Raw genomic sequence first — 26,985 nt, 5'->3', positions numbered from 1 at the left:
ACCCTGCTTTTTGTGCACTGGTGTGCACGTTGGAACAAGATGAGACCATCCCCAAACTGTTTGCACGAAGTTAAGAGTTTTAACTTGTCCAGAATCTCTTGGTATTCTGAAGCAGTAAGAGTTCCTTTCACTGGAACTAGGGGTTGAGCCCATGTCCTGAAAAACACCTGAAAAAACTACACCAAACTAACAAACTAATCCCCCCTCCACCAAACTTGACACTTGGCACACGGCAGCCAGACAATTAGTGTTCACCCAGCAACTGCCAGGCTCATCCATTTGATTGCAGGACAGAGAAGCTTGATTCATTGCTGCAGAGAACACATCTCAACTTCTCTAGAGTCCAGTGGTAGGATGGTTTACACCATTGCATCCAACACTTTGCATTACATAAGGCTTGTATGCAGCTGCTCACCATGGAAACCTGTTTCATGAAGCTCTCCACAAACTATTCTTGAGCTGATCTGACGGCCACATAAAGTTTGGATGTTTGTAGCAATTGACTCTGCAGAAAGTTGGACCTGTGCATATTATGTGCCTCAACACCTGCTGACTGTGATTTTACATGCCATATCCTCCCACACAGTTGCTATTGTTCCCAATCACATCCACTGTGTTACAATACCACAAAAAACTAATATAAAAATATTAAGTAAAAAGGAAATTTCATGACTTGTTGCATGGCTGGCATCCTATCATGGGATTATGCTGGAATTCCTGAGAGCGACCCATTCTTTCTCAACCATTTGTAGAAGCAGTCTGCATGCCTATGCACTTCATTCCACGCCCCTGCGTCAGTCGAATTGATTGGAACACCTGAACTCAATCATTTGGATGGATGAGTGAATATTTTTGGCAATATGGTGTATGTGGATTTGTCCTGACATATCAGTTTAAATGTTTTAAAGACATCTATTGGTAAAAAGTGGAAATCAAGGACAGTATTAGTGTTGGACACTTGTGAAATGTATAAATGTGTTTTTTCACCTACCTCTGCAAATAATTTGAAAAACTTGTAAGTGGACATTTACTGGAAATTGATGTGGACAGGCTTGGGGACAGTGCATATTATTTTCCATACATAATTAAAGGTTTTAGTGTTGAAGTCAGCAAGCCTGCTGGTGACTCACCATGAATCACTGATTCCCAGACTGGATTGGCTCTCACTGCAGAGCTCACTTCTCTCTCACTGTAGCTGTTGTGACTGCTTGCAGGAGTTGGAGACAGGTGTGATGGTGTGAGAGCAGAGCTTCCCAACCTGGAGATCAATCCTGTCTTCTTCTTTTTGTAGTTCTGTCTGCTCTAGCGACCCTTGAGCCTCCCTTCCTTCAGTAATGTATAACTCTTTAACACATTCACCAAATAAAAGATTATTGTATCTGGACCATCTTACGTCAGTGGAAGATGGCCATTAAGAAGAAGGCTGCAATCATGCTGCAGACATCAGCACTCAGAACTCTCCGTCTTCTCTCCTCCCACTTTCTGTCTCTTACTTTCTGACTGGATTCCTTCTCTCTCTCTGTGTGACTGTCTTTCTCTATCTCTGCTCCAGCCCTCGACCTCAGGCTCAAATCAATCAACCATGCCCATGCCAGTGTCACCAGGTGGAGGTGTTTTTAGTGGACTCCAACACACTGTCAGACCACCAGTTTTGCTCTGTGCATTGATCTTTTTGTTTGTTTGTTTTTTCCTTTCTTTTTGGGTTTGTTTTTGACTTTTATTGTATTTATTTGAAGTTAAAGTACAGACTTTCTTTACTTAAGTAGAAATACAGATACCTGTTGATGGGTCCGTCTAGCACAACCCTTCGCTGGAACAAAACAATCCTACTACAACAGCAAAAGCAAGATGCAAGTCATCAAAGTTATTTCTATTACTCGTGCACGAGGAAGAGAACTGTGACAAGCATGTTCCTGTCGCTCACCCCAGTCGATCTGCTCCCTCGTAACACTGCTCTTTATTGAGTTTACATGAATATGAATAAGTTCATTAACATATGGCATCTCAAAGAGTACCAGTCTGTGCATAGTGTAGGTATGTGTGTGTGTGTGTGTGTGGGGGGGGGGGGGGGGGGGGGTGACTCCCCAAAGCTGGTGCTAGGAGCGCCGCGGTCCACCTAAACAAAGGGCTCTTATACTTAACCAGATGACAATCAACAATATAAACCTGACACCTGTGTTTAAAAAAAGTACTCCAGTAAATCTTGAAGTACTGACTCCACTTTACTCAAGTGAAAGTGAAAAAGTACAGACTCTGAAATATACTCAAACTAAGTAACTAAAAACTAGCTCTCTTTGAAGTAAAATTCTACTCTCCATTTTTATACAAAGGTAACTGAACTTTGTGCTATATTAATGCAATAATAAAACAAAGATATATTTTGAAAAGTCGAAAGTCCACATATTTGTGTAAAGACGTAGGGAGCCAGGGCAAAAGGTTGTTTGAAGAATAAATATGTAAGTACAGAAACCTGAAAATTCTAAAGCATTACAGAGTAATGAAGTATTTGTACTTACTTCCCACCTTTACATGAGAACTATTGCAGACACCTATAATAAAATGAAATCAATAAAAAGACAATAAAATATCGAAAACTATCTAATGTTTGAGCAATGAAAATGAAAACAAGAACAGATTCCCAGTGATTATTTTTTTTATTTAAAAAAAATGTTTATACGTCTTTTAAACTCTGTAAACAACTGAGAGAGCTTTCGTAACGTCTCTCATGATGAGCCTTCTCTAAACGAACTGATAGATAAGGTGGAGGAAATGACGTCATGAGAAAGTAAACTATGAATAAACTGTTTACCTAACATGTAATCTGATAAATAGGTGTTAGAGTTTTACTAATCTGAATGCTGTGGACTCCTTGAAAGTCATCCTTGTTTTGTTTTGTTGTTGTTGTGGTTTTGTTTATTTGTTTGGTTGGTTGGTTTTTGCTTTGTTTTGGGGGGTTTTGTGTGTTTTTTGGTGCAGGGTTTTTCTTACTAATCTATTTTTCTTATTAATCTATGTGTCCTATTTCCTGTCTCACAGTCTGTGCGCCCCTCGGTTCACTTTTTCTTGTAGACTCCTCTTGCGTAAAACCATTACAGGTTTTACGCACGGAGTTGTTCTGTGTTGCTGTTTAATTTGTCTTACAATGTCTTACCATCCAGAGGTCAGTTACGATGGCGCAATTAAAATAACAAGTGGGAGCCTGCTGTGGTCTTAATGCAGATGAGTTCAGCATCTGCGATATCTCTCTTTAAATACCCCAGTGTCACAGCTGGGTCGCTGACACAGAGTTCACATCAGACAGTGTGGTGGATGTCTGACAGCAGGAAACTAGTTTTTCACACACTGAGGGTCAGGGTGGGATGCTTTAGAGAGTGAGAGGGTACAAATTTATTTTTAACGTCGCATCTTTAGATCATTTATCGACATTGACGTCAATGAGTCGAATGGAAATCACCCTGGAAATCACAGCTAAGTCCCTCGTGAGATTTTAACATGATATAAGAAGGACAATTAAGGTTTAGTGGCATGCTGTAGTCATTGTACTACTCATCCGGTCCTATCTTCAGTTTCAGTTTAGCCATTTCTTAAAAGAGGCTGGTGGAGGCAGGGAGGGAGGTAATCCACGTCTGGATCATTGGGCAGACCTCGCGCACACTTAGTGGCAGCAAGAACAAGTTCCTTCGGCGCAAGGTTTTCCCCTCAGAAAGTCAAAATGGCCAAATATAAGCCCTGGGTGCTGTGGTGCTTTATTTTGATCGGTTTTATTTGCATCGTTACGCTCTTGTGCCTGTGCTTCACCTCGTTTCTGGGCGTAAGATGTTCCAGCGGCAGCTTCAAGCAAGCGGCGGTGGCCGCAGACTCTCAGATTTGCTCGGAGATTGGCAGGTACGTTTTTGTCTATTAAAGTCCTCTCTATAGTGGAAAGCTAAAGCTGGAAGAAAAAGAAAGTATTGAATTCGACTGGATTTTGTCTTTTATACTAATTCTTTTTAGAAATAGTAAGGAGGTTTTTAATTATGATTTTAGTGTGTGTGTGTGTGTGTGTGTGTGTGTGTGTGTGTGTGTGTGTGTGTGTGTGTGTGTGTGTGTGTGTGTGTGTGTGTGTGTGTGTGTTTATAGATCTTAGATACAGTATTTTCATTTTAAGCATGCTTTCGTTCATGTTATATTCAGTAAGACTGTGCATGCTTCCTTCTGAACCCAGCTGGCACTCCATGAGGAGCCAGTGTGCACCTTGTCCCACTCAGCAATCTGTCAGCCAACAGTAAAGAAAATAAATAAATAAATAAAAATTTTAAAAAATAGACTGTACAACTTGGAGGAGATGGTTAAACAGAAGAAAAACACCTCTATCGCCAAACCAAAACTACTCACTAGTAGCAGCAAAACAACTCCAGCCTCACAGTCAGAAGCTCAAACAATGCATACCACTGCAACTTTCTACCCTCAGGGTGCTTCACAAATTAACTGACCTGTAGCGCTTACCCAGTGCTGCATGGCAACAATTCACAATACTGTTTGACAGAACTATTAGACTGGACCTTCCAACTCTAAAGAAAAAAGCTGAACTGAGCAATGTGATAAGCTGTTTAAGAGATTTAATAGGCAGTGAAGAACAGAGATAAGACCTGCAGATCAGTAAGCATGCAGCACACTGTACCTCAGTACTTGTGCTTGTAACTGTAAAAGAAAAACTCAGTAACTGATATTAGCTTTTCTGACTGGGCAGTGAAGGTCTGAGCTGTTTCTCTAATGCACTCTGTGGTTGAGTTATTTGTTCTGCAGTGAGCAAGCCATTAATCAATCAACACAGTAACTGCAAATAAAGCTCAGCAGATTATTTTATTGTCCCCCCCATCCCACCCGACTAGATGTGAGCATACCCTTTCCTGCTTCCTGCAGATAGATATATCTCTGTCTGTTCTCTGCCAAAGTTTAAAGAGGGTTCATTTCCCACTTCAAAGCCAACACACTAAATTTGTTCAGGCAGGTAAAACCACCGGGCACTGTGCCAACAGGACACAACTTCAAGTAATCAAAGAAACCTGAAACACATCAGCTTTTTGTTGTTTAATCATACTGACCTTGTTCTTCTACAGTAGATGGGCAGCAAATAGAGCTCTTTATATGTCTGTGTGTGCACCAACACTCACTGCGGACAGATGAGCTATCAAGTTTCAGTTTGAGTTTTCAAACCTCCAAAATTCTTTCAGCTCCCCCACCCCGTGAACATCCCCAATTTTTCCCAACTCATGTTTCATTGTAAAGCTCCTTTGGTTGCCTGCTCTGTGTTACTTATGCTCACAGATTTGTAAGATAATCACTCATTCGGTCAGACCTTATTCACTGACCATCAGAAGCAAAACATTCCCAACAGTGCTTCCTCTTGTAGCTCAGTGACTACACTTGATCCCACGCCAGGCTACTGGTGAAAGGGCCCATTCAGGGCTATTCAAATACGGTCCAGTCAGGATTAAGTTGTTTATGTCACAGCTAACTTAGATAATCCGAGTGAGAAATGTGAGTTACATTTCTTTTTTTAGAGCCAGGTTACCTTATGAGTCAAATAAAAAAAAGAAGAGAAAGAAAAGAAAGAACACCACTATGGTCAGCGACTTCCTGGTATGTCACCTGAGGTCAACCTCAAACAGCAGGATGTGGTTCGAACATGCCCACTGGCAGCCGTCACCGTACTGTGGCATCTTCAAGTACTCAAACACCAGGTTCAATAATTAAAGCCACGTGTAAGTCGGAGCGTGTGCAATGAGTGTTTACACATTTCCCATAAATAAAATTAAACCCTCTTCCAGGAATATGCTTCAGCAGGGTGGATCAGCAGTAGATGGCGCCATTGCAGCTCTTCTGTGCACATCTGTGGTCAATCCTCAGAGCATGGGGATTGGAGGGGGCTCTATAATAACTATAAGAGATAAGAAAGGTAAGTCATCTACTGATACGTGTTTCGTAAATTGTATTTCTCCACAGCAGTGATTGATTAGACCAACCAATTGGATTTCTCATCTATTTTAAGGCAACATTAAAGTCTACAACTTCAGAGAAACTGTCCCACAGTCATTCAGACAGAACCTGTTAAAGGAGTGTCCCACTTTCTTCAGTTTTTCCACAGGTAGGTAGATTTACAGCACTTATCAATATCCAGTTACAGATTTTGTCCTTGTGGTTTCTCACTTTACAGAAATTCATTTATTTAATTTTAAAAGATGCCGTTTTTATCCACTTATGTACTTAGTATCACTATGTATTGTTTATACAGTGATTGTAGCTTAAGTTGTTAGTGCTCTAGTTGTGCTGGTAAGGTTAGATCTTCCTTATCAATTAACATTTTGTCATATTTTGCAAACAGTTTTCCACCATTAGTCTAATTTACCTGCACTACTTTTCTCATTTTTACATTGAAGGCAGCCAGTGGGTCGGCGTTCCCGGAGAGCTGCGAGGCTATGAGGCAATTCACGAACAGTACGGGAAGCTGCCCTGGGCCAGGCTTTTTGAACCAACAATTAAACTGGCTAGGGAGGGCATCCCTCTGTCACCCTATCTGGGAAAAATCGTGTCCTTTGTGAAAAGAAACATACAAACATCGTCTCTCTGGTACAGCTTTTCAATTACTCCTCTGTGACTTAAGATATTTTTTTTTATTAATAATGCTTGCAAAGAAAAAATTGTGTTTTAAATCACATGTTTGATGGCACCAATGAACTAAAAGCATTTGTAATCCTAGCTGGAGCCTATTTCATGCAGCTGTCACTGCAGAAATCCTGGAGCGAAGGCCTCTCCTGTAAATCCCTGGTTATACTAATTTTGTGATAGTTTTATGTAACATCTCAAAGAGAATTTAACTTTACACATTGCGTAATAGTTTAGGCCAGGCACCACGCTCATTGTTCTCAGTGAAGCATTGTTATTTTTAATGACATAAGAGTGCACATTGTTTTTCTTAACGTGACTCAGGACCAGGATTTACCAGCTCAGAGACAAAGGTAGCATTAACCTTCATCCAAAAAATGTTTGTGAGACGCAGCCAGGACTCAGGTATCATGGGGAATACCTGAAAGATTGCATTTCCTTTTTGGATGCCGGGCCAAAAGTGTGTGCACAAACAGAGTTTTTTAATGTTTACGATAGCGAAGGGAATCAGAGGAAAATAAGTGGTGATTAGAAAACCTATTGCACTTGGATCTTTAAAAAGTGCATCACTGTCAGGTGCAAATCTGGATTCCTGTGAGATTGAAGATAAAAAAAAAATTGTAGTAAACACCAAGTGACCCAATTCTACTGTAAGGTAATCTCAGAAAGCTTTTAAACTAATAGGTAAAATTATGGAGCACTGCTTAGATGATCAGAGGCAAACCTGCTTCGACTCACTGCCCTCGGGGTAGATTTTAGCTGAGTCAGTCATTTAAAAAGGTGTGTTTGCTGAAAGGGAATGATTATCTTTGTGTTTGTCAGTGTCTCAATCTGTAAGAGGGTTGATGGATTGAGTACAATTTTGTGCGTGTGGGTGGTTGAGGCACACACTCGGCTCTAGGGTCAATGACGAGTCTTGTTTATCCAGAGTTTCTTTTGATTTGGGTCTCAGTGATATATGCTGCCTCAGCAGTGCTTTCAGGGCATTCACGTCAGCGCCATTTGATCAGCATGTTGCATTCCTAATGCATTCAAGATCTAATGTGGTAACAAATATGGTGATTAGCCATTTTTCTGGAGCTCTCTTTTCAGAGTTAGAAATGCCTCGTCTAATCAGCTTTTAAACTGAAAATGTTTTTCTAATCAAGACCAGTGAAAAGGACATTTTGGGTGCAAGAATGAAAATGGCTGCTTCTAATGCCAAAGTGCAATCAGTTCTTCCAAACAGAGCCACCGACTTTATGATCCAGTTTTGTTTTTGTTTTCTTTTAATTATCAGCTTTGTGCTGTGTCCTTCAGTTTACTTCCTGTTTAAAGTTAAAGTGTGGTTTCTGTAATTTTGTTTCAATCCCATATTCCGTGTTATGTATTTAGCAGAGGTGTGGACTCGAGTCACATGACTTGGACTCGAGTCAGACTCGAGTCATTAATTTTATGACTTTAGACTTGACTTGAAAAAATGTTCTAAGACTTGTGACTTGACTTGGACTTTTACACCAATGACTTGGGACTTGAATTGGACTTGAACCGGTTTACTTGAAAAGACTTGATATTTTACCCCAAATATAAAATTTAACATGCATATTATATAGAGATTGAAAATGTGACGTCATTCACGGGTAGAACCGCAAAGGATTCTGGGAACTCGTGGCAAGCGGTACTAGCGCACGCAGGCTTTCAATTGAAATCAGTCACACAGCGATAAAAAGAAACACAAAAATGTCAAGAAGCTGTTGTATTATTAACTGCAATAGCCGGTCGCATGACAGCCACGGGAAGCCGACGGGTAAAGAGATCGGTTGTTATCGGATTACGTCGTTGAAGAGAAATTGTTCGAGCCATGTTTCCGAAGTAACAAAGACGCGACTGGATTGCAGCCATTCAAAGATCAAATATAACGTCCCAGAACACTCCAGCTCACAGGTTAGTCTGCTCCAAGCATTTACACAAAGGTCAGTCTGCTGTTGTAGTTAATGCGTCATTTTCATAACATAATTAGTGATATAGGTTACAAGCAAGTCTGGCGCTGAACAGAAATGGTCGCGCTATGCTCCTTTATTTATTGTGCATAAATAGTGAATTGTCCTGACACAATATTGCGTTTCGCTTCTGTTATTATGGTACATTGACAAAAACATATACTTTTATTCACAGGATAAAACAGGTTTTTTGTATCACTAATTGCCCAGTACGATTACAGCATACAGTATTATTGTCACTGCTACATTTCTGTGATGCTACCAGAAATTATTTCCACTGCTAATTAATTACCGTTGAGCTCAAAGGTCCTATTAATAAACGGTTAAGGAATGTGTATTTATGAAGACGATTTGTGAGACTGGTAAACTTATGATACGTATGATGGTCTTTCGTTCTACACGGTGCATTTCAAGGTCCTGCACCCATCCGTCGGTAAACTGTACCTGGGCTTGTTGCAGTGACCTGAAGTTACTAAACTTCATGAGTGTATGCACTCACTCCAAGAACCGTATGATTATAAATATGCATATAAATATGCTACGATGAGATACCTGACTTCATCTAACTAGCAAATGTTTTCCAGGCTACGTTGGTGATACAGTTTTTTTTAATGTGTATGATATTTTTGTCATGCGATTTTAAAGCCGGTGTTGTGCCAAAAAGTGATTGTCTGCCAAAAACTGATTTCCGGTATTTGCCAAAAACTGATTGCTCGTATTTAAACTGCTATAAGTAACTTGTTGGGCTATAATATGTGAAACATATGTCAAATGCATCCCTCATGGATGACATAAAGTCATCTTGAGCCACAAACAACATTCGTGTAACAAGGTAGAAGCCGCAATCAGTTTTTGGCAGTGACTTTTATATAACCTTTATTTATGCAGTTAAAAAAATCTCATTAACATTAAAAATGTCTTTTGTAAGAGTAAGTTGGCCAAGAGGACAGCAGAAATGGCAGCAAATATTACAATATTTCTGTAAAAATATTTTAAGTGGGGATAAAGGACCGGATTGGTTATAATGTAAGTACAATAGCAGAGAGTTGTAAAGATACTTGAAAAACAGATATTGTTTTAATTCTCTATATAACCCCTTTGTAAACCCTGTTCACCGAAGTCTATTTACGAACATACGTAAAGATATTACACATAAAAAATACACAGAAACACTGGAAATCAGTTTTTGGCAGACAATCACTTTTTGGCACAACACCGGTCCTACAACCGCATCCAAGAATAACATGCAGCTTATCACAGAACTGTCGGTGAAAATTATTCTTGGAGCTAGGTTTAATTGAGCTGCATTTTAAAGAGGTGCAATTTCACAATTTGTGTATATTTTCTAAGTTCACTATTTTGTCACGTGTTGAGAAAAACACAGATTTTAAAATTACATGGTCTAATATTTACATTTAGCATATAACTGCAACATGCTTTTTTCATATTTTTTTTAAAGATTCGAAAGGACTTGAAATTCAAAGTTTCAGGCTTGTGACTTTACTTGGACTTTTACACCAGTGACTTGAGACTCGACTCTGACTTGCCTGACATTACTTGAGACTTGACTTGAGACTTGAGGATAAAGACTTGAGACTTACTTGAGACTTGCAAAACAATGACTTGGTCCCACCTCTGGTATTTAGTGAGTTTTTGTCTGGTCTTGTCTGAATCTCCCTCAACTTCCTGGCTCCTCTGTTGTGCTTGGATTGTTGTTTTTTTTATTTAGTTTAATATTCTGAATTTTCTGAGACCTAAGAGCACAAGAAAAATAACTAAAAGGGACTTGATAAACTGTCAGCTATCAGTTCCACTGAAGAATATTTCCCTGAACTGTGACTGCGCTGTGTTAATTTCCTATTCAATCAATGCAGCGTGCCACTAATCAACCTGGCTTCAGTTTATACTGCAGTGAGTCTAACAAACCGTCTTCTCTCTCTGCCCAAAAATTAGATGGTCTCCATTTTTGTCACAAGTTTAAACAAGCACTTCATCTCAGTGGACTAAGAAGTAATTTTTTTAAAATTTCCATCTTTATATCTGAACATTTATAATCCTGGTAGGATTAGGTAATAAATAAGAAGTAGAAAAAGAGTTACTTAGTCCTAAAGCAAAGATTTCTAATAGCTGCAGATCCCACACAGGGCGATCTCGATCCATTCTTCTTTGCAGAAGTGGTTTAGCTGTGCAATGTTGTTAGGATGCACGGGGTGTAGTGCTTTGACCCTTCATCAGTTTTTGGTTTTGACAGCTCTCTGTCTCTTTTTCTCTGCTCTCCTTTTTGCTTAGTTTGTGTTTTCTTTTCTTTTTTACAGTGAAATTTTTTGCCACAAGAACAAAACTGTTCTGAGCACAGGCGAAATCGTAAAGTTTTCCAAACTTGCAGAAACCATGGAAACCATTGCAGAGAAAGGAGCAGAGGATTTCTACACTGGCAAGATAGGGCATGACTTAATCCAAGACATAACAGCTGCAGGTTGGTGCAATGTCAGCATTAGCAGCCTGAGGGTTTGTGTTTGAAAAGGAATTAAATGGAATGGAAAAATGACTTTTACTCAGTGTTATGAAAAAAATTTAATCTAATTTAGGGCAAAGTTTGTTATATACGTTCTGTGTGTCTGTCTCAGGTGGGACCTTGACTATAGAGGATTTGAGGTCATTCCAGGTGCAGGTCCAAGATGCTTGGACTGTTCCTTTGGGAGATGCTAAACTCTACATCCCTCCACCCCCTGCTGGAGGCGCCCTGCTTGCCTTCATTCTCAAACTCATGGAAGGTGTCGTGTTTTGTGTGATTTTCTTTTTCCGCTGTAACAGCTGGATGAAATTTCAATTTAAAGAAACAGTTAAACAGTTCTTAGCTCACAAAAGCTTAAAAACATTATCACTGTCTTTTCTGCAGGGTTCTCGCTGACGCCAAACTCTCTGGTTGGTGACAAGAAGATTGAGATGTACCATCATTTTATAGAGGCAGTTAAATTTGCTAATGGACAGAAGAAGAGCATTTGTGATCCAAAGTTTAATAACGGCAAGGTTGGGATCTGAAATATCTTTTTTCTTATTGGAACTGGGGACATTTTTAATACAAGGGCAAGAAATTGAATTCTAAAGTCTAGGTATATATTATGTATTGTTTCATGTATTTTATATTTTATTATATTATTTATATTAACTGCTCAAAAAACTCAAGATGGATATCTATAATATGTTAAGAATGAAGGGACTTTGCATTGATTGATAGAAATGAAAACAATCCATCTACAGAAGGTACAGATGAACTGAGGAGCCCAGCAGCTGGTCTCCTCAGTTCCAGATGTTTGCAGACTGTTGATAAAAGAAGAAGTGGTAAACACGGCCCTCTCTCAACGTTTTTGAGACGTGTTGCTGACATCAATTTCTAAATTACCTCTTTCTTTTTTTAATAATAGTAGATTTTCTCACTTTAAACATTTGACATGTGTTCTGCTGTGAACAAAATGTGGGTTTATGACACTTTCAATGTGTCTTTCGAAACATTTTATAAAGCATCCCAACTTTTAGGATGGGGTTTCTACATCTCAAACCAGTAATATCTGGGATATCTTGGAAATGTTTAATGATGCTCTCCTTTTAGTGTGCAGAGCACTTGATTGATCCCACCTTCATTGATCGCATCAGGAAGATGATTTCTTCAAACATGACCCATGACAACTCTTACTACAACGTCGCACCTTCTTCAGATCACATTGGGACGACACACGTGTCTGTCCTGGATGAAGATGGCCTGGCCGTCTCTGCCACAAGCACCATAAACCAAGTGTGAGCAGGAAGAGTTGTGTTATAGGAAACATACTAATGTTGGGTGTACCCATCATCCCCTCAGCTGACTGAGTACCCTTTGTTCTGTAGATTTGGAGGAATGATTTACTCTCCACGTACAGGCATCATCCTCAACAATGAGCTGGCTGACTTTTGCGGGAGAGCAGACACACTGAGGGCAGGTGAAGTTATATACGACAACTAAATTACAGACGTTTCACGATCTCATCACCGAGTCTGATTTCCATCTGATGTTTTATTTTTACGTAGGCGAACGACCTCCATCCTCAATGAGTCCAGTGATACTGGAGTCAAAGTCTGGAGGTCTTCTTATAATTGGTGGATCGGGAGGAAGCCTGATTACGCCGGCAATGGCCTTGGTAATTCAATAATTAAAAACTCTATTTGTTTCCTTGTTTGTATACTTCTTTGTTTGTTTACTCACAGTTCTTTTATCCTTGCAGTCTATAATAAATCACCAGTGGCTGGGGATGAGCTTGAAAGATGCCATTACTGAGCGCATAATCTTCATCGACTCAAAGAACGACGTAAATTTTGAACCTGGTTTTGATGAGGTGAAGTACTTCCCTTTATCCTTGCTATCCATTAATGATATTCAAATTCACTAGACTGTCTATCAGAAAAAAATCATCTGTAATAATGGATTCTGAAGAAGATTAGCGGTCCATAATCCTACAAAGGCAGATTTAATTTTTCTGTAATCTCTTAAGGATAAGTAGTATTAATGTTTTGTCTGTGTGTGTGTTGTGTACCCTCAGTCTGTGTCAAAAAGCTTAAAGGAACAGCTTAAACACAAAACCGGGAACTGGCAATACTTTCTCAATGTGGTCAATGCTGTGGAAAAGGAGAACAACTGCATTGCTGCTGTGTCTGACAGCAGGAAGATGGGAATGTCAGCTGGATACTGACCACAAGGATGCGTGACCTTTCCACTTATCTCTGCCCTTTAGACTAACTGACCCTTCAGCATTAAAAGTAACCATATGTGCGGAAACACTGACAAATAAAAGGTGAACAAAAGGTGCTGTGGCTCCATCCAACTGGACCAATCAGGAAACTACTCACCTTAGAGGATAACTCCAATTTATAATTGCTTCAAATCCAATCACTCCAGGCTATAGAAACCCAATTTATGTTGAGGTGAAATCTGCACTAAATATATAAATATAAGGGTGTTTAAATTTCTATTCATCAACTACATCTATGTAGATATTAGGAAATAGGCACACACAGGTGGAGTTTGTTTCCAGTCGAGCACCATTGAGCTATTGCAGGAAAGTGCCCTGAGATGATGTAATATATGTGACACACCGTTTCCAGTGAACTTTGCTTTCATCCATGTGTCAACCTTTCTACCTTCAGCGGGCGTTGACAAGTTTCTGTATGTTTCTTTTTTTATGCAGTCATTGAGAATTCCCATAAAAACAATGAGATAAGAAAATACAGTCGCTGTGTGTACCGGGAGCATGCACAGCTACAGAAAGTTCAGGACAATGTTCAGCTAGGAAAGCGGTCTCTGAAGTGTTGTGAATGTTTGAAATGCTCCGTCTTAAGTACATACGCACTTGTTCGTTTTTATGGCACTAGCCTTGATGACAGTAGTCAAAGAGGACGATGACTTTTATTGGTTTGTCAAAAACCAATGTCACAAAATTCAGCCGGCCACACTGACTGTTTGAAAACTGCTTTTGGTCGACCACGCGGGCCGCCTGCCTCGTCACAGCTACTTTTAGTTTTGCCTACGTGTGCTCAGCAAGAGTAGGGAGCTAAACTGAAATGTTAATATCTGACCAACGGATACACAAATGATCACTCCAGCCACAAAGGTGCTCGTATTTGATTTCATGCACTGTTGGAGAAATGTGCACTGAGTGTGTCTGCTAAATCAGTTATTGAAACATGTAATTCTTTGTAAGAAATATTAACTCAAGATGAGCCATATAACCTTTTTAAAGTGACATCCTGGCAGCTTCCTCAACAAGGAACTTTTACTGTGACCTTAAATGTGTTACTCTATGTGAAATAACCTAATCCAAAAAAAAGCCTCCCCCAAAAATGTACTTTATATATTTTAACACACCTTGAATATTTTGGTTTTTTATGTTTTATGAACATATTTTGTATTGTTTGTAATAAAAATCCTTCTAAACCACAAACTCTTTCTTTAAACACATATTCCTGGTTGTTAGTACAGTATGATGGGAATAATTCTATTTGGTGCTTTCCCCTTTTGCCTTGTGCGTTTATACAGAGCAGCAGTGGAACAAAGAAAGCAGTAATGAGATACATTTCAGCAGAGAAACTTATGAATTAGTAATGATTTCTTAAGTGGATTCTGCTCCGTTCTCCTTTGAGGCTCTAGATGAGAGTTATGAGAACATGCAAATTTTACTCCGTGTGAAGCACCACTGTCTTTTGTTGTATGACAAATGAGTTAATCTGGATAAGTTGCAACTTCACGACTTTAGTGCCACGATCTTGCCCTCTTTGTATAAATAACAACCACTTAAAGTGAGCCATCACTTTAAAGGGTGCAGAAATAGTCTTTCTCTCTCAGAGCGGAGCGGTTAAATAATCCTGTGATGATTCAGCACACTTTCGCTCACAAAGTCCTTTGATGAGGCAAATTATCTTAACAGTAGTTTGATGCTTTTATTATGTCAGTTTCTGTGTCATTATATGCATTTGTCACAATGCCATTCGAGGCAATGAGTCAAATTAAAACTACACGTAGACTCTGATATACACAGAGAATTGGGATTTTTTTCTTTCCTAGCTTAGAGGGTTAGTCAATTGGTCTGAGTTGCATAACTTTGAATTTAATCATATGTGGAAGTGAGACTTTGCTTAATTGGGCCCTGAAGGAAAATTTTTAGATTTTTTATTTATTTTTAATTTTTTGCAGCTTCTTCTCAGAGCAGCTGTAAGCACAGGAGGTAGCAGCTCAGGATAATAAAAATAAAATAATTGTGAATTCAAATAAAATTGTGGTATGTTAAATGTAATATTGGCACACATGGTGGGATTGCACTTTCCCCCCAATTACTGTAACTCTACACCTGCTCCTGCCACTACTGGCAAAACCGCCAATGGATGGTAATGGTTCACAGGTGAGAGAGTGCCCAAACACCAGATAACAGAGAGCAATAAAAGTCAAAAATACACATCTCAAATCTCAGGCGAGAGGTCATTACATCATAACATTATATAACAATCAAGACCAACTGTTCAGGTAAAACATAAAATGTACGTGGAATATCTGGAGTGGAAAAAAAAAAAAAACAAAAAACCGTAGCACTGTCTTACTCGCCACAGTACAGTCATCTACACATTTTTTATAGTTCTTCTATTTTTGTTCTTTTCTTCTTTTCTTTTAAAATATGTAAAAACAAAAAAAAACATAAATTAGGTCAGGTTCAGTAAGAGCCTGTATGTGTAGGAAGATATCTTTGTGAAAAATGATCTTCTCTCTGAGGCTTACATCAAAGAATTCGAGCATCAACATGGATTTTGCAATGCGAATGAGTCTCACTTTAATAACTACGCGCACACAGACATTAAATCATACCTCTCGGCAGGTAGTTCTCCCCCTATTTCCCCCTGCAGGAGACATTTGGCTTTATTTATGTAAAATAAAACCACTGGCTTTTATCCAGCCTTGAGCAACGTTGTGAAAAATAGCACTGCGTCCGAGGTTTGTTCCAGGAGCGGGAATATTTCAGCGGCCAAACATTTTTTCTGATGTAACTGTAACTGTCAGAATGGGGATATTAGCCTGCTTTGTGTGCCCATTGTAGTTTAATGAAAGTTAAAGACCTCACCTCCGCTGTACTGAAGCTGTAAGCTAGTGGTAGTCAATATGTTTGCATGCAGAGAAACAAGTACAAGCAAGTTACAGTTACAGGCAAGGACTTCAAACGGCCTCTTGAGGCTGGCTCCAAAAGCAGTTTTCACTTATACAAGTTGGCAAGTTTTGGTCCCTTTGTGAGAAGAGAGGATAGAGATGAATTTGTCTTTTAAATGTTTGAAGCTATGTGTTACCTTACAGGAGTATAGGCCCTTTGAACTTGTTCAGTGTCCTCATAAGTCATCCTAAAGACATCAGTATACCTGCCACGTTGGTCACGTTGTGTGCTGCCGCTAACGTCATGGCACACTCGCATCCATGTATGCTCACCAATACACTACAGGTAGCACTTGCAGTATTCTCCTGAAGGATAGGTGCCGCAACTCAGACAGTACCTCAGAATGTCCTTGGGCAAGATGCTAGCCCCAAGTTCCTCTCCGATGGATCCATCAGCATATGAGTGTGTTTGAATGTTAGATAGAAAGCACTTATGTAGATAAAGCATAGAAAGAAGTGCTTGTATGAGTCGGCAAGTCATGTAAAGTGGTCAGTTGGAGTACAAAGGTGTCATTTGCCATTACTAATCATTTACCCTGTCGACACAGAGGCGCAGCAGCTCTACTCTGAGCCCCTTTCAAATGTCTAAACTCTTCAGCCTATCACTAAGAAAGATGTCAGCCACACTTCAGAGAAAGCTCATTTGCACCACTTCTATCTGCAGTCTCGTTCTTTCAGTCACTGTCCAGAGCTCGTGACTATAAGGTAGGGACGTAAATCGACATGCTCCTCTCTCTTTTTACCACGATGGACCAGTACAGTGCGTGCATCACTGCAGATGCCGCCCCAGTCCGTCTGTCAATCACTTGCTCCCCTCTCCCCTCACTTGTGGCAGCATCTCATCACTGACCCAGAGTGAGCACTCCACCCTTCCCTGGCTGAGGACCATGGCATCAGACTTGGAGGTGCTAATTCTTGTTCCCGCCGCATCACTCTTGGCCGCAAACTGCTCCAGTGCGTGTGAACTGCTGAACTACATCATCTGCAATAAGCAGAGATGAAATTCTGGGAAGAAGAAAAAAGCAAAGATTTCCACTGCCAGTGTTACAGCTGGGGTCATGTTTACTGTAACTGTCTGTAAGTAGATCATGACAAAAGTGATTTATTCCTCTGGGGGTGAAAAGTGAAAAAGAGAAAAACAGAGGAAGGAAAAAAGTAGCAGAAAAAGGATGTTTCCATGAGTAATTACAGTCTGGTATCATAAACACTCACTGACCGTGATGTTAGTTAAATAGAGGCATGAAAGTGGCCTTCATTTCACTCAGTGCATGACGAGGTTAGTTTACGTTGTGTGGAAACCACAGAAATCATGGCTGGAAACTTTATCTTTAGCTCACTAGTCTGTTCACAGCCTTACAAACAGATCTGGTCATCACGTCTGATGTTGCTGAATAACATTCATCGTTATATGAATGGTACTCGCACCATCGAGGCACCTCAATATTTGATGCAAGGAAATGAGCACTAATTTGGGAGTGGTTTTGTGTTTCACAATGGCTGCAATTGGGTTGGGTTCATTGATGACAGGTGTATTTGATTGCACTCACATGCAGAAAATTGTCTTGCTGAGCCTGGAGTGGTTGCTGGACTACTCTGTACAGGATGGGAGAACAACAGCTGATCCCTGTTGAGGTTATCAGCCTGTGGGGTGTAGCTGATTTGTGGCATAGCTATCCCTGGCCTTGGACTATATTGTTTATCCCTTTTGAAAGTGGGAGATTCAACTTTAATATGATAAATATTGTAGCTGCCGGGATTGTTTCCCATTAATCTCATTGATTTGACTAATGAATTATGTTTTAGATTTAGTCTGAGATGGTCAGAGTTAGACTCTTGCTACACAAGTTAAACTGTAAATATGACTTGTTACTGATTAGGCTGAAACGTTGCCATGGCTGTCTGAACTAAGGAAGTGCTAGTCACATATTAATGGGCTATCCTGTATTGACAGGTTGTCTCATTTTGTTTGTGGCTTGCATTGCCTCATTTTGAACGCATCACATTAAGTTTTCCTACATACGTTTGTATTAAACTTGGTTGTTTTTTGCCCTTGTTTTTTATGTAATAAAAAATATTTAGGCTTATGTTAAATTGTAATTGTTTTGCCCTTTTGTACAAAGTCAATAAAAATTGTTAACTTTATTTGTGTAACTTTTGTCTGCTGGTTTATTTTACTGCTTTCCTGCACGGTAGTACACCATGGTAATGGTTGTCTTAGATGCACAATTAACAATTAAATGAGGAGAATGGTTAATAATTAATGGTGCCATGTGGGGGGTAGGTGATGTGTTCAGGCACCTAATAAAATTCTGCTTAGGGCCCCATAACACCTTGACCTGGCCCTGCACTTGATTTATGACCTCAGAAAACACTTGATGGTGTCAGTCGCTAGATTCACAACCTAAATTCAATACAGGATTATGTTCATTTGGTAAATTATGGTCCCAGCTCTAGTCTGATAAACTATATAACAGGGTAAGCTACTGGGCTGAATGTTGTGCAATGAGTTGTTGAGTGACAAGAGTGCACAGTCTTTGTCAGTTCCATCCTTCACTTATTAGATCTGGTGTCAAAACACCAAGATGGAGTCATGGTTTAACGTTGTAAACATAGTTAATGATCCAAGTAGTGATATAAAAAAAATTAAAAGAGAGAACAAGATGGAAATAGCCAAACTACACAGCTCTGCGCTTCAAAAGTTGCAATTTATTTATTTTTCAATAAATATATGGTAGGTCCAGAGAACAAGTCCCAGCTTTGTTTTGAAACATTGGTTCTATTACATGTGATCCAGTCACTCATAGCAAATCTATTTATTTCTATATATCTAATCTAACACTGTTATGTATTTAACTTATTATGTAACTTTAGCTGAATGAAAGGTGAAGATGGACGGCAACAGCTGTAATGTTTTTATGAGGTCATTAAAAGCCGATGAACTTGGGATTCCTGGATGTTGTTATGTGCAGTGTTTGAAAATGTTTGATCCCGAGGTGTTGCAGTTTCTTATGACAGTAGCAGATCTCAGTTTTGTGGATGCCATGTGTCAAAACAATCGCAGGAAACTGCTTTACACATCTACTAATCTGTGCTTCACAAATAGATTGAATCATAGGCGCTCAGTGTCTGAACAGTTTTGTTTGTTTTTACTGTTATACCAAAAGATATCTTTTTTAAAAGATTTTATTCACTAGATTGATGTGATCATTAGAATGATGTGAAGTTAAGAAGGTTCAGCCAAGGCACTCAGTGTTAAAGTATAGCTTGTAATGGTTAAAGGCTTGTTCAGCTGGTACTAGTTGTTTTGTACAATCAGTACAAAACAACTGGTGCCCAAGACAAACGCCCATGTTGGCTGAATCTTTATCAACTTTCTAATCTTTGAGGTTGTCCCACTGGTGTCAAGGTTCACAAAACTACAGTATCTCTCCATAATCATAGGTGTGTTTATAACTTCAGTATCCTGCTGCATACCCCCCCTTGCGTGGATCGGACTGAGCATACACCTTGTCATCATGACACAGTACTGCCTGCACCACGGCTCCCGTCGATGTGAGGAGTTCTGTCTCATGGTTCTTCCTTGCCAAACCATCCAGGACATCCTGGAAACCAAAGCATGAGTGAAGACAGACTCTAAGCACAAAAACATGACTGACTAGGCGTGCCATGTAAACATGTGGGGAGGGGTTGTCTGTTCAGTGTTTGTCCATTAACACTGCTGTTTTTGCATGAGAGTAGAGAAGATTATTTTAATACTTTTTGCATTGCACAGTACTTGTAAACTGTACTTGTAAAGAGCACTTTTAATAAGAGAACTGGAGTGCTGGTCAGCAATCACCCCACATGTAATGGTGCAACCAAGTTAACTATGTAAGAATAAGAATATAAAACATGAACGATCTTTGGACCAGGAAGTCAGTGTCTGCTGTTAGAAAAAAACAGATGCAGAATTTAGAGGGGGTGGAAGTTTGAAATGAACCAAGCATAAAACTCTATTACTGAAACATTTTTTTCTTTTCAGGTATGGAAATTCATAATTGTAAACTGGTGCCAATAAAAAAAAAAGTGTGCTACATTTTTTTTTTTTTTTTGCTTTTTAGTCAAACTGAATTAGAAAATTCAGAACAGCAATACTTATATTTTTGCATTAAAATATCGTTATGATTGGTGGATTAACTGTAACAGAAACAGAGAAATTTTGTAATTACCAATACTGCTAATTCAGAGTAGCTGTGGTAGTAAATTTACACCAGAAAAACATAAATTTGTCAAGCATTGTATTTGTGATGTACAAATATATCACCTAAAACTGTTCTTGTTTTCAGTTTTCTCTTTCTCTCTCCCTTCTTCTCCTCTCTGTGTAACCTGATTACAGAAGTATGGCTCTAGAATCATGAAATCATCTGTAATTGTTTCTGCTTGCAGTCCAGTTTTCAGCTCCACCACATCCCCAGATTATAAACTCAGTAAATATCAGCTTTGTTCCAGCCTTTTATAATTGTTCTAGTCTGCTCCAGCCTAGCCTCTAAACTTCTCACCATGAATTAACACACATGTTATGAACACTCAGAGAGTCCTGGTCTGGTGTCTTGTTCAATTTTGTGAACAGAGGTGAAATGCCACAAATTAGACCATTAGCATAACCCTAGTACAACCATTTCCTCCCTTATTGTTACGCTGTTTTTACCCATGAAGCTAAAGATGAAACAGTGTTCCCAGTTCTTGTCATGACTTTGGTTTATACAGTGTTTCTTAGGGTTGTGAATAAAACATAGTTTCCCTGCACACCACACCACCGCCCAGTTGTTGTTTACTGCTTGTGACACTCACTTTGTCAAAGCCAGGCTCCGCTACAGTGATGTTAGGACTCAGCTGGTTGTGGACCCTTGGATCTAACACAGCTTCTTTCAGATCATAGTTGAAGAACAGGGTGTTTAGAATCACCTAATAAGTATTAAATAGAAACCAAGTTATTAATTAGTTTCTACATTTAACGAGTAGAAATGAGTGTTTTACATAGGTATCGGTACGCATTTTACCTGAGCAACAGAGGTGGTGATTTTTGTTCCTCCTGAACCTCCGACCACCATCTTCACTTTGTTGCTTTTGTCAAAAAGGATTGTTGGACACATTGAAGACATTGGCCGTTTCCCTTTTTAAAATGATATGTTGATAATAATTACTTTCTGAATGTCTGAGTCAGAGCAGATTCATGTGCATGCACACAAGATATTATTCAGTAACCGTCAATAACCAGGCTGACATCTGCATGACTTTTAATCACTCTGTCATTAAAAAGCTCATCTGTCTTGCAGAGTCGCTGGTTTTAAGGCCCTCTTATGTGTGTTCTCAGTCTGTACGAGCGTGGTGGCCATAACCTTACCTGGCCTGATGAAGTTGTTCGGTGAAGGAGGCACACCGAAGCTGTTTGTGATATCAGGCGAGCTGAAGTCGTCCATCTCATTGTTGAGAATGATCCCTGTTGATGCTGACATAACTTTGGAGCCCAAACTGCAAAAAACAAACCCAATAACCAGTAAGAAATCACATAAGTTGTACACACATGAGTGATTAACTTCATGAAGTGTCAGTTAGGAAGTCGTACTATAGGTTGATAGTGCTGGTGGCAGCCACAGCACTTCCATCTTCAGCTACTACCGAGAGGTGCGAGGTCCCGTAGTTTTCAGGCAGATAAAACTCTGGCTCGTAGTAGTTCATGTGATGTGTGGTTTCATCGGTAATCTTTTCATGGAGGGCATCGGCATACAATTGTGAAGTCATATTCTGGATGAGCTTTGGGGGAGAAATATTATAATTATACACATGCAAAACCTAAAAAGGTTTCCTATTATTCTGTCCTCAGGTTTTAAAGATTCTAGCCTAATCAGAATATGCAGGGTAATTTTGTTTTTCTCTTTTCAAACAGTGTCGAACAATGACTCTCATGGAGGACTAACATCAAATTTGGATTAATTTCAATTGTTTTTTTAAAATTTGTTTGATTTGTTTCATTATAGAAGTGATGTCAAAAACTCCTTTAATAATTGTATAATCTATAACCTTACACCTGTGATGTTGAGAAACTTCCGATCTCCGAGCATGGTTCTCTTTGCGTAAGCGAAACGATAGGCCTCCACCATGCGGTGGTAGGTTAGGATCTTTTTCTCAGTGCTTGCCACGCTATCTGAGGTGAAGTTGTAGCCTGCAGAAAATACAACAATAAGTACCATTTCATTTAAAGCACAGCCTTACCCACAAATGGTTGTTCAGGTAGGAAATGAGACACAAAATGCAGGCTGTTCCTGTGCTTTTCATTTAGTCTAAAAGGGAGCTGCAATCAGACCAGAGCTGACAGCCACATGAGGAAACAGGGAGATGGCTGAGAGAGCCAGAGTCTGGGTCTGATGGGTTTCAGCTGACAGCGGCAGGAGTCACAGTAAATCAGCCGGATGGAAGTTTTTGGACAGTGAAATGTGTGTGTGTGTGTGTGTGTGTGTGTGTGTGTGTGTGTGTGTGTGTGTGTGTGTGTGTGTGTGTGTGTGTGTGTGTGTGTGAAGCCTCCACCATTCAACTCTGTCCAATTAGAGATGAAATAGTGAGATTAATGTGAGTGTGTGGGAGGCAGGGCGGAAATAGTGAGGAAAGGAAAGGAAAGGAAAGGAAAGGAAAGGAAAGGAAAGGAAAGGAAAGGAAAGGAAAGGAAAGGAAAGGAAAGGAAAGGAAAGGAAAGGAAAGGAAAGGAAAGATTAATATCTTTAAAGGAAGATTTGGGATCTAATCGTTAGAAGAAGAGACTGTCTCTGACCTAAAAAGTTACTGAAGCAGGGAGACAGTGTCCTCCCAGGCAAATATTTTAGATAGTATAGCATTCCCCAACCAACAAGGTCAAGGTCAACTTTATTTATATATCACATTGCCAACAGTCCATGCTGCACAAAGTGGAGCATGGAAATAGCATCACAGATGTAAAACAGACAATTATCTTTGGATCTTGACTACTTCAATAAAATTAAAGCTCTTTTAATCCAAATGGGCCCCACACTTTCAACCTGGAGCACTAATTTAATTTTGGCATAGTTATCCCACATCTATATGATAGTTCACTGAAAATCATCCCAAAGGTAGATCTGTGCTTTATCCCATCATTCCAGCTGCTCTTAGGTAGCAATAAGTCAAAGGTGCTTTTTATTGAAGTGAGACTGAAGAGATTTAGTGCACAGTAGATCAGCTTGTTGAGTCTTTTCTGAAAGACTGACTGGTAGTGTGAAGGCAGCTCACATAAAAGCTTATTCTCTCCCACTCGGGATGTTTTTTTGGACAAAGCATCAAGGCTTACCATTCAAGATGTTTAATATCAGCGAGAGAACAGGGCCGCTAGCGGGGGCATTGGGAACAACCATGGTGTACTCCCCCACGTTCACCCTTAGAGGGTTCTCATCCAAGACAGGCGTATAATCCTGCAGATCCTCCATTGTGATGATGCCGCCTAAACAGATTGACAAACACTGTGAACGCACACTTGGACAGAACTGCTGCGTTGCACAAATCCTCTTTATCGTGAAAATTAGATGTGCATAGAGGTGTATGTAGCTATTTAAAGACTAAATATAAAGACTTTTTATGGAAACTGCGTATATGGGGTTTTCTAGGTACAGAAACATGATTTTAATTGCAGAAACTGCTGTTCTCATAAGTCTAACCCTTTGACTGTAAATCTCAAAACTGGGAAGATAGCTGCGACTATCAGCACAGGAGAACTGAACGTTTGCTGCCAGACTCAAATCAGTTCAGTCCTGATGTTAAGTGCTGGTGAATTTCTATATATGTGACTCCAACTCATCTGTTTTCCCGTTCAATTAAAATGTCTGCTTATTAGTGTTAAAAACTATACTTTGTAAAATAAAAATAGTACCTGCTGCCTGGATATCTGCCACAAGCTTCTGAGCCAATTCTCCCTTGTAAAAAGCATCAGGACCCTCTTCGGCTATTTTTCTATAGGTTTCCGCGAGCTTGGTAAATTTAACGGTTTCATTTTCTTTTAGGACGTCGCTTTTCTCCCCGCAAAAAACTTGACTGAAAGAAGAGAAGATGATTTACAATGGATTTAGTCACTGTCTAAATAATGTCACAGTTTTTATAGGGATAGTTCCCTTCTTCTCACCACAAGGTTGGGTCCTGCATGATGGTTTGCTTATTACTAGACAAAGCTGAGGCAAGTGCCTTTCCCAAAGGAAATCCTTTCTCTGCAAGTTCAATGCTTGGCATAAACAAGTCTTTCCAAGGCAGTTTTCCATGTCGCTGGTGTGCCATCTGGTAACCTCGAATCTCCCCTGGCACAGCAATCGCCAACCCTCCTAATAACAATGAGGATCAGGCACAAGGAAGTCTTAAAGATTTTATTTTGGTGCACTGAAGTTCTTTAGAGGTTTTTTAAAATAATTTTTAATCTAAATGATTGTTTAATTATTTATTTCACAAGCAAATCTTTAAGAAATTACACTCTCTGACACTGATCACCCTTTTCTCCATCACAATCACAAAGTCATCAGCTTCCCTCAGTTTGTTGCCATGTCAGATAGTGCTGGTTAAACATTACCTTTCTGGGATAGATCTGTACTGTTCCCAAACATGTTTTCTGTTGCGTTGCGAGGTGCCGTCTCCCTGGCATCAATGGTCTCAACTCTCCCTGTGCAGGTCAGGAAAAGCATTTAGGGGCCCAATGAAGTGGAAGCTTTATGGGTTTGTTGCGTTAGTGGGAAAGTATAAGAACAGAGTATTTGAAGTAAAATGCATTTAAGACGGCAGGTGTACCAGTCTTTGCATTATAGATGGTGAAGAAAAGTCCTCCTCCGATACCCATACTATGAGCATTCATCAGTCCAACACACAAAAAAGCAGCTATAGCAGCATCTACTGCAGAGCCCCCTCTCTTCAGCATGTCCCTGAGGTTTGAAATAAAAAGGAGACAAAGTGGGAAGGGAAGGTGCTGGAAGTTTTACAGTTAAGATCCTCCGAAGTATCTTGTGGACAGATCTTACCTGCCGATCTCTGAACATGGTCCAGCGTCTGCTGCCACAGCTGCCTTAGAGTACCCCCTCTCACTTTTTGTCTCCCTTCTCCCCACACCAAAGTAGACGCCCACAAAAGTAGCAGCTGCTGCCAGCAGCAGTATTGTCAGTGCCACAATTATTGTCTTCTTTTTCATTTTTATACCTCAAACACAACAAATAATTTCTTTAATACCTCAGAAGACTTGGCTTGTATTTTAAAAGTTGCAATGTTGAGCTAAAACAAAGCAGCAGGAACATGCAAAACACTGAGATTATACATCCTCTGACAGACATACAATACATGTTTAAATACTTTGTGCAATGTGAAACCAAACACGACTGCTCGCACCTGTACCAGCTACATAAAGAGGTTGTAGATGAAATTAATTCAGCAGAGAGAAAACTAAAAATATATATCATGTCCAGTGGCTTGGGTAAATAATTTAGAAATTTAGTCATCATTATACAGCTACGCTCATCATGTATTCCCATTTGATCCAGGTCAGCAATGCCAGTTTGAGGAAAAGATTTGTAGATTTGATAAGTCTGAGGCACAAGATTTCCAACGTTGTGTAATATTAACATAACCACAGTAAGAGCCCTAAGAGAATCCATTTCTAATACTTCCCTGAAAAAACGTCTTGGAAATTGTAGCCTGCAAAGCTTCACTACACGAATAAAACCAGAGAATGTGACGGGAAAGCAAATTAATAGCTGCGCAGCACATTTAATATTAGTGCACATCAGTATAAACTGACTAGTTATACAAAGCTGTCGTCTGTTTTCACACCTCACACACAAAATAACTTCAATAAACTGAAAACGGCCCCTTTCTTCAATTTAAATTGAACATTTTGCTTTCACAGATATGAATCAATGACCTCTCTTACTTCAGTTCCTCTCGGGGTCTCAGCAGCAGGCTGCACGCTGTGCCACGGTCTGCAGGAGTTGAACGGTAAAAGGCTCACTCAAGGTCTCGATGTGTGATTGTCACAGAGTAGTTAAACTTTAAACCATCCCACCATAAAACACCATACTTGTGTTTTTGATTGGGGTGAAAGATGCAGGCAGACGAAAGTATAGAAAATGAAAGAAAAAAAAAACCTTAGACAGCTGCTTTCAAATAATTAGTTTTCTGTATTCAAGCAACTTTCTAATATCCACAGACAACTGCACAACCCTGGAGCTGAGAGTAAGAAATAATCGCCAGATGAAAGGCTCTTTATCTGTGGTAATACTTTATCTGTGAAAAAGATTAACCAGCAGTAGCCTCAGTTTGCTGATGGTTCACTTTAAATAAATGCCAAACCTTTTATAGTTAACACAGGACCTGTTTCCTTCTCTTAAGTAACACAGCGCCTGCAGGAATGTCATTGAGTTTTTTTTCTTTCTATGACTTCACACAAAACCTAATATTTAGGTTTTTAAATAAAGTGCCTTCTCATCGGAAAAGTGAAGGCTTTCTCGGCTGCGAGGGAGAAGATCTGCCATGAGGCGAGGAAACAAACTCTCTGAACAAACTGCAGGAGAACCATGTGAACGAGTGCAAAGCTGACTGAGGAAGGTCAGTTAAGTAAGCATTCAGGCCGAA

The 26,985-nt window shown here is 39.7% G+C and overlaps 2 protein-coding genes across 2 annotated transcripts; one reads left to right on the top strand and one right to left on the bottom strand.

Annotated features, from left to right (window-relative positions):
- Window positions 1-3,573: 3,573 nt before the first annotated feature.
- ggt5b (gamma-glutamyltransferase 5b) lies at window positions 3,574-14,596 on the top strand. Its single transcript, XM_026173905.2, has 12 exons — window positions 3,574-3,885; window positions 5,811-5,938; window positions 6,032-6,127; window positions 6,420-6,609; window positions 10,940-11,100; window positions 11,252-11,398; window positions 11,524-11,654; window positions 12,235-12,419; window positions 12,510-12,601; window positions 12,690-12,799; window positions 12,884-12,994; window positions 13,199-14,596. Exons 1-12 carry the CDS (start codon window positions 3,713-3,715, stop codon window positions 13,346-13,348), a joined length of 1,674 nt encoding a protein of 557 aa, XP_026029690.1. The 5' UTR covers window positions 3,574-3,712; the 3' UTR covers window positions 13,349-14,596.
- Window positions 14,597-19,030: 4,434 nt separating this feature from the next.
- Window positions 19,031-26,362, bottom strand: ggt1b (gamma-glutamyltransferase 1b). Its single transcript, XM_026173904.2, has 13 exons — window positions 26,285-26,362; window positions 25,383-25,557; window positions 25,156-25,286; window positions 24,941-25,030; window positions 24,506-24,698; window positions 24,257-24,417; window positions 23,681-23,830; window positions 22,410-22,546; window positions 21,950-22,137; window positions 21,728-21,855; window positions 21,384-21,496; window positions 21,175-21,288; window positions 19,031-19,946 (listed from the first exon to the last, which is right to left on the bottom strand). The coding sequence occupies exons 2-13, from the start codon at window positions 25,547-25,549 to the stop codon at window positions 19,800-19,802; spliced, it is 1,719 nt and encodes a 572-aa protein (XP_026029689.2). The 5' UTR covers window positions 25,550-25,557; window positions 26,285-26,362; the 3' UTR covers window positions 19,031-19,799.
- Window positions 26,363-26,985: the final 623 nt, after the last annotated feature.

Source organism: Astatotilapia calliptera, chromosome 7, assembly GCF_964374335.1.
Source record: "Astatotilapia calliptera chromosome 7, fAstCal68.1, whole genome shotgun sequence".
Taxonomy (NCBI): domain Eukaryota; kingdom Metazoa; phylum Chordata; class Actinopteri; order Cichliformes; family Cichlidae; genus Astatotilapia; species Astatotilapia calliptera.
Note: the sequence above shows the minus strand (reverse complement) of the source record. Positions and strands in the feature narration are given on the sequence as shown.

Bases quoted from the DNA above. Each gene is read 5' to 3' on its own strand.
- ggt1b (XM_026173904.2), bottom strand. From the start codon at position 25,549: ATGAAAAAGAAGACAATAATTGTGGCACTGACAATACTGCTGCTGGCA. The intron at 25,287-25,382 runs GTAAGATCTGTC...TTCAAACCTCAG, and splicing joins CCATGTTCAGAGATCGGCAG to GGACATGCTGAAGAGAGGGG. The intron at 22,138-22,409 runs GTAAGGTTATAG...TCTCCCCCAAAG, and splicing joins AGTTTCTCAACATCACAGGT to CTCATCCAGAATATGACTTC.
- ggt5b (XM_026173905.2), top strand. From the start codon at position 3,713: ATGGCCAAATATAAGCCCTGGGTGCTGTGGTGCTTTATTTTGATCGGT. The intron at 11,101-11,251 runs GTTGGTGCAATG...TGTCTGTCTCAG, and splicing joins CCAAGACATAACAGCTGCAG to GTGGGACCTTGACTATAGAG. The intron at 12,800-12,883 runs GTAATTCAATAA...TTATCCTTGCAG, and splicing joins TTACGCCGGCAATGGCCTTG to TCTATAATAAATCACCAGTG.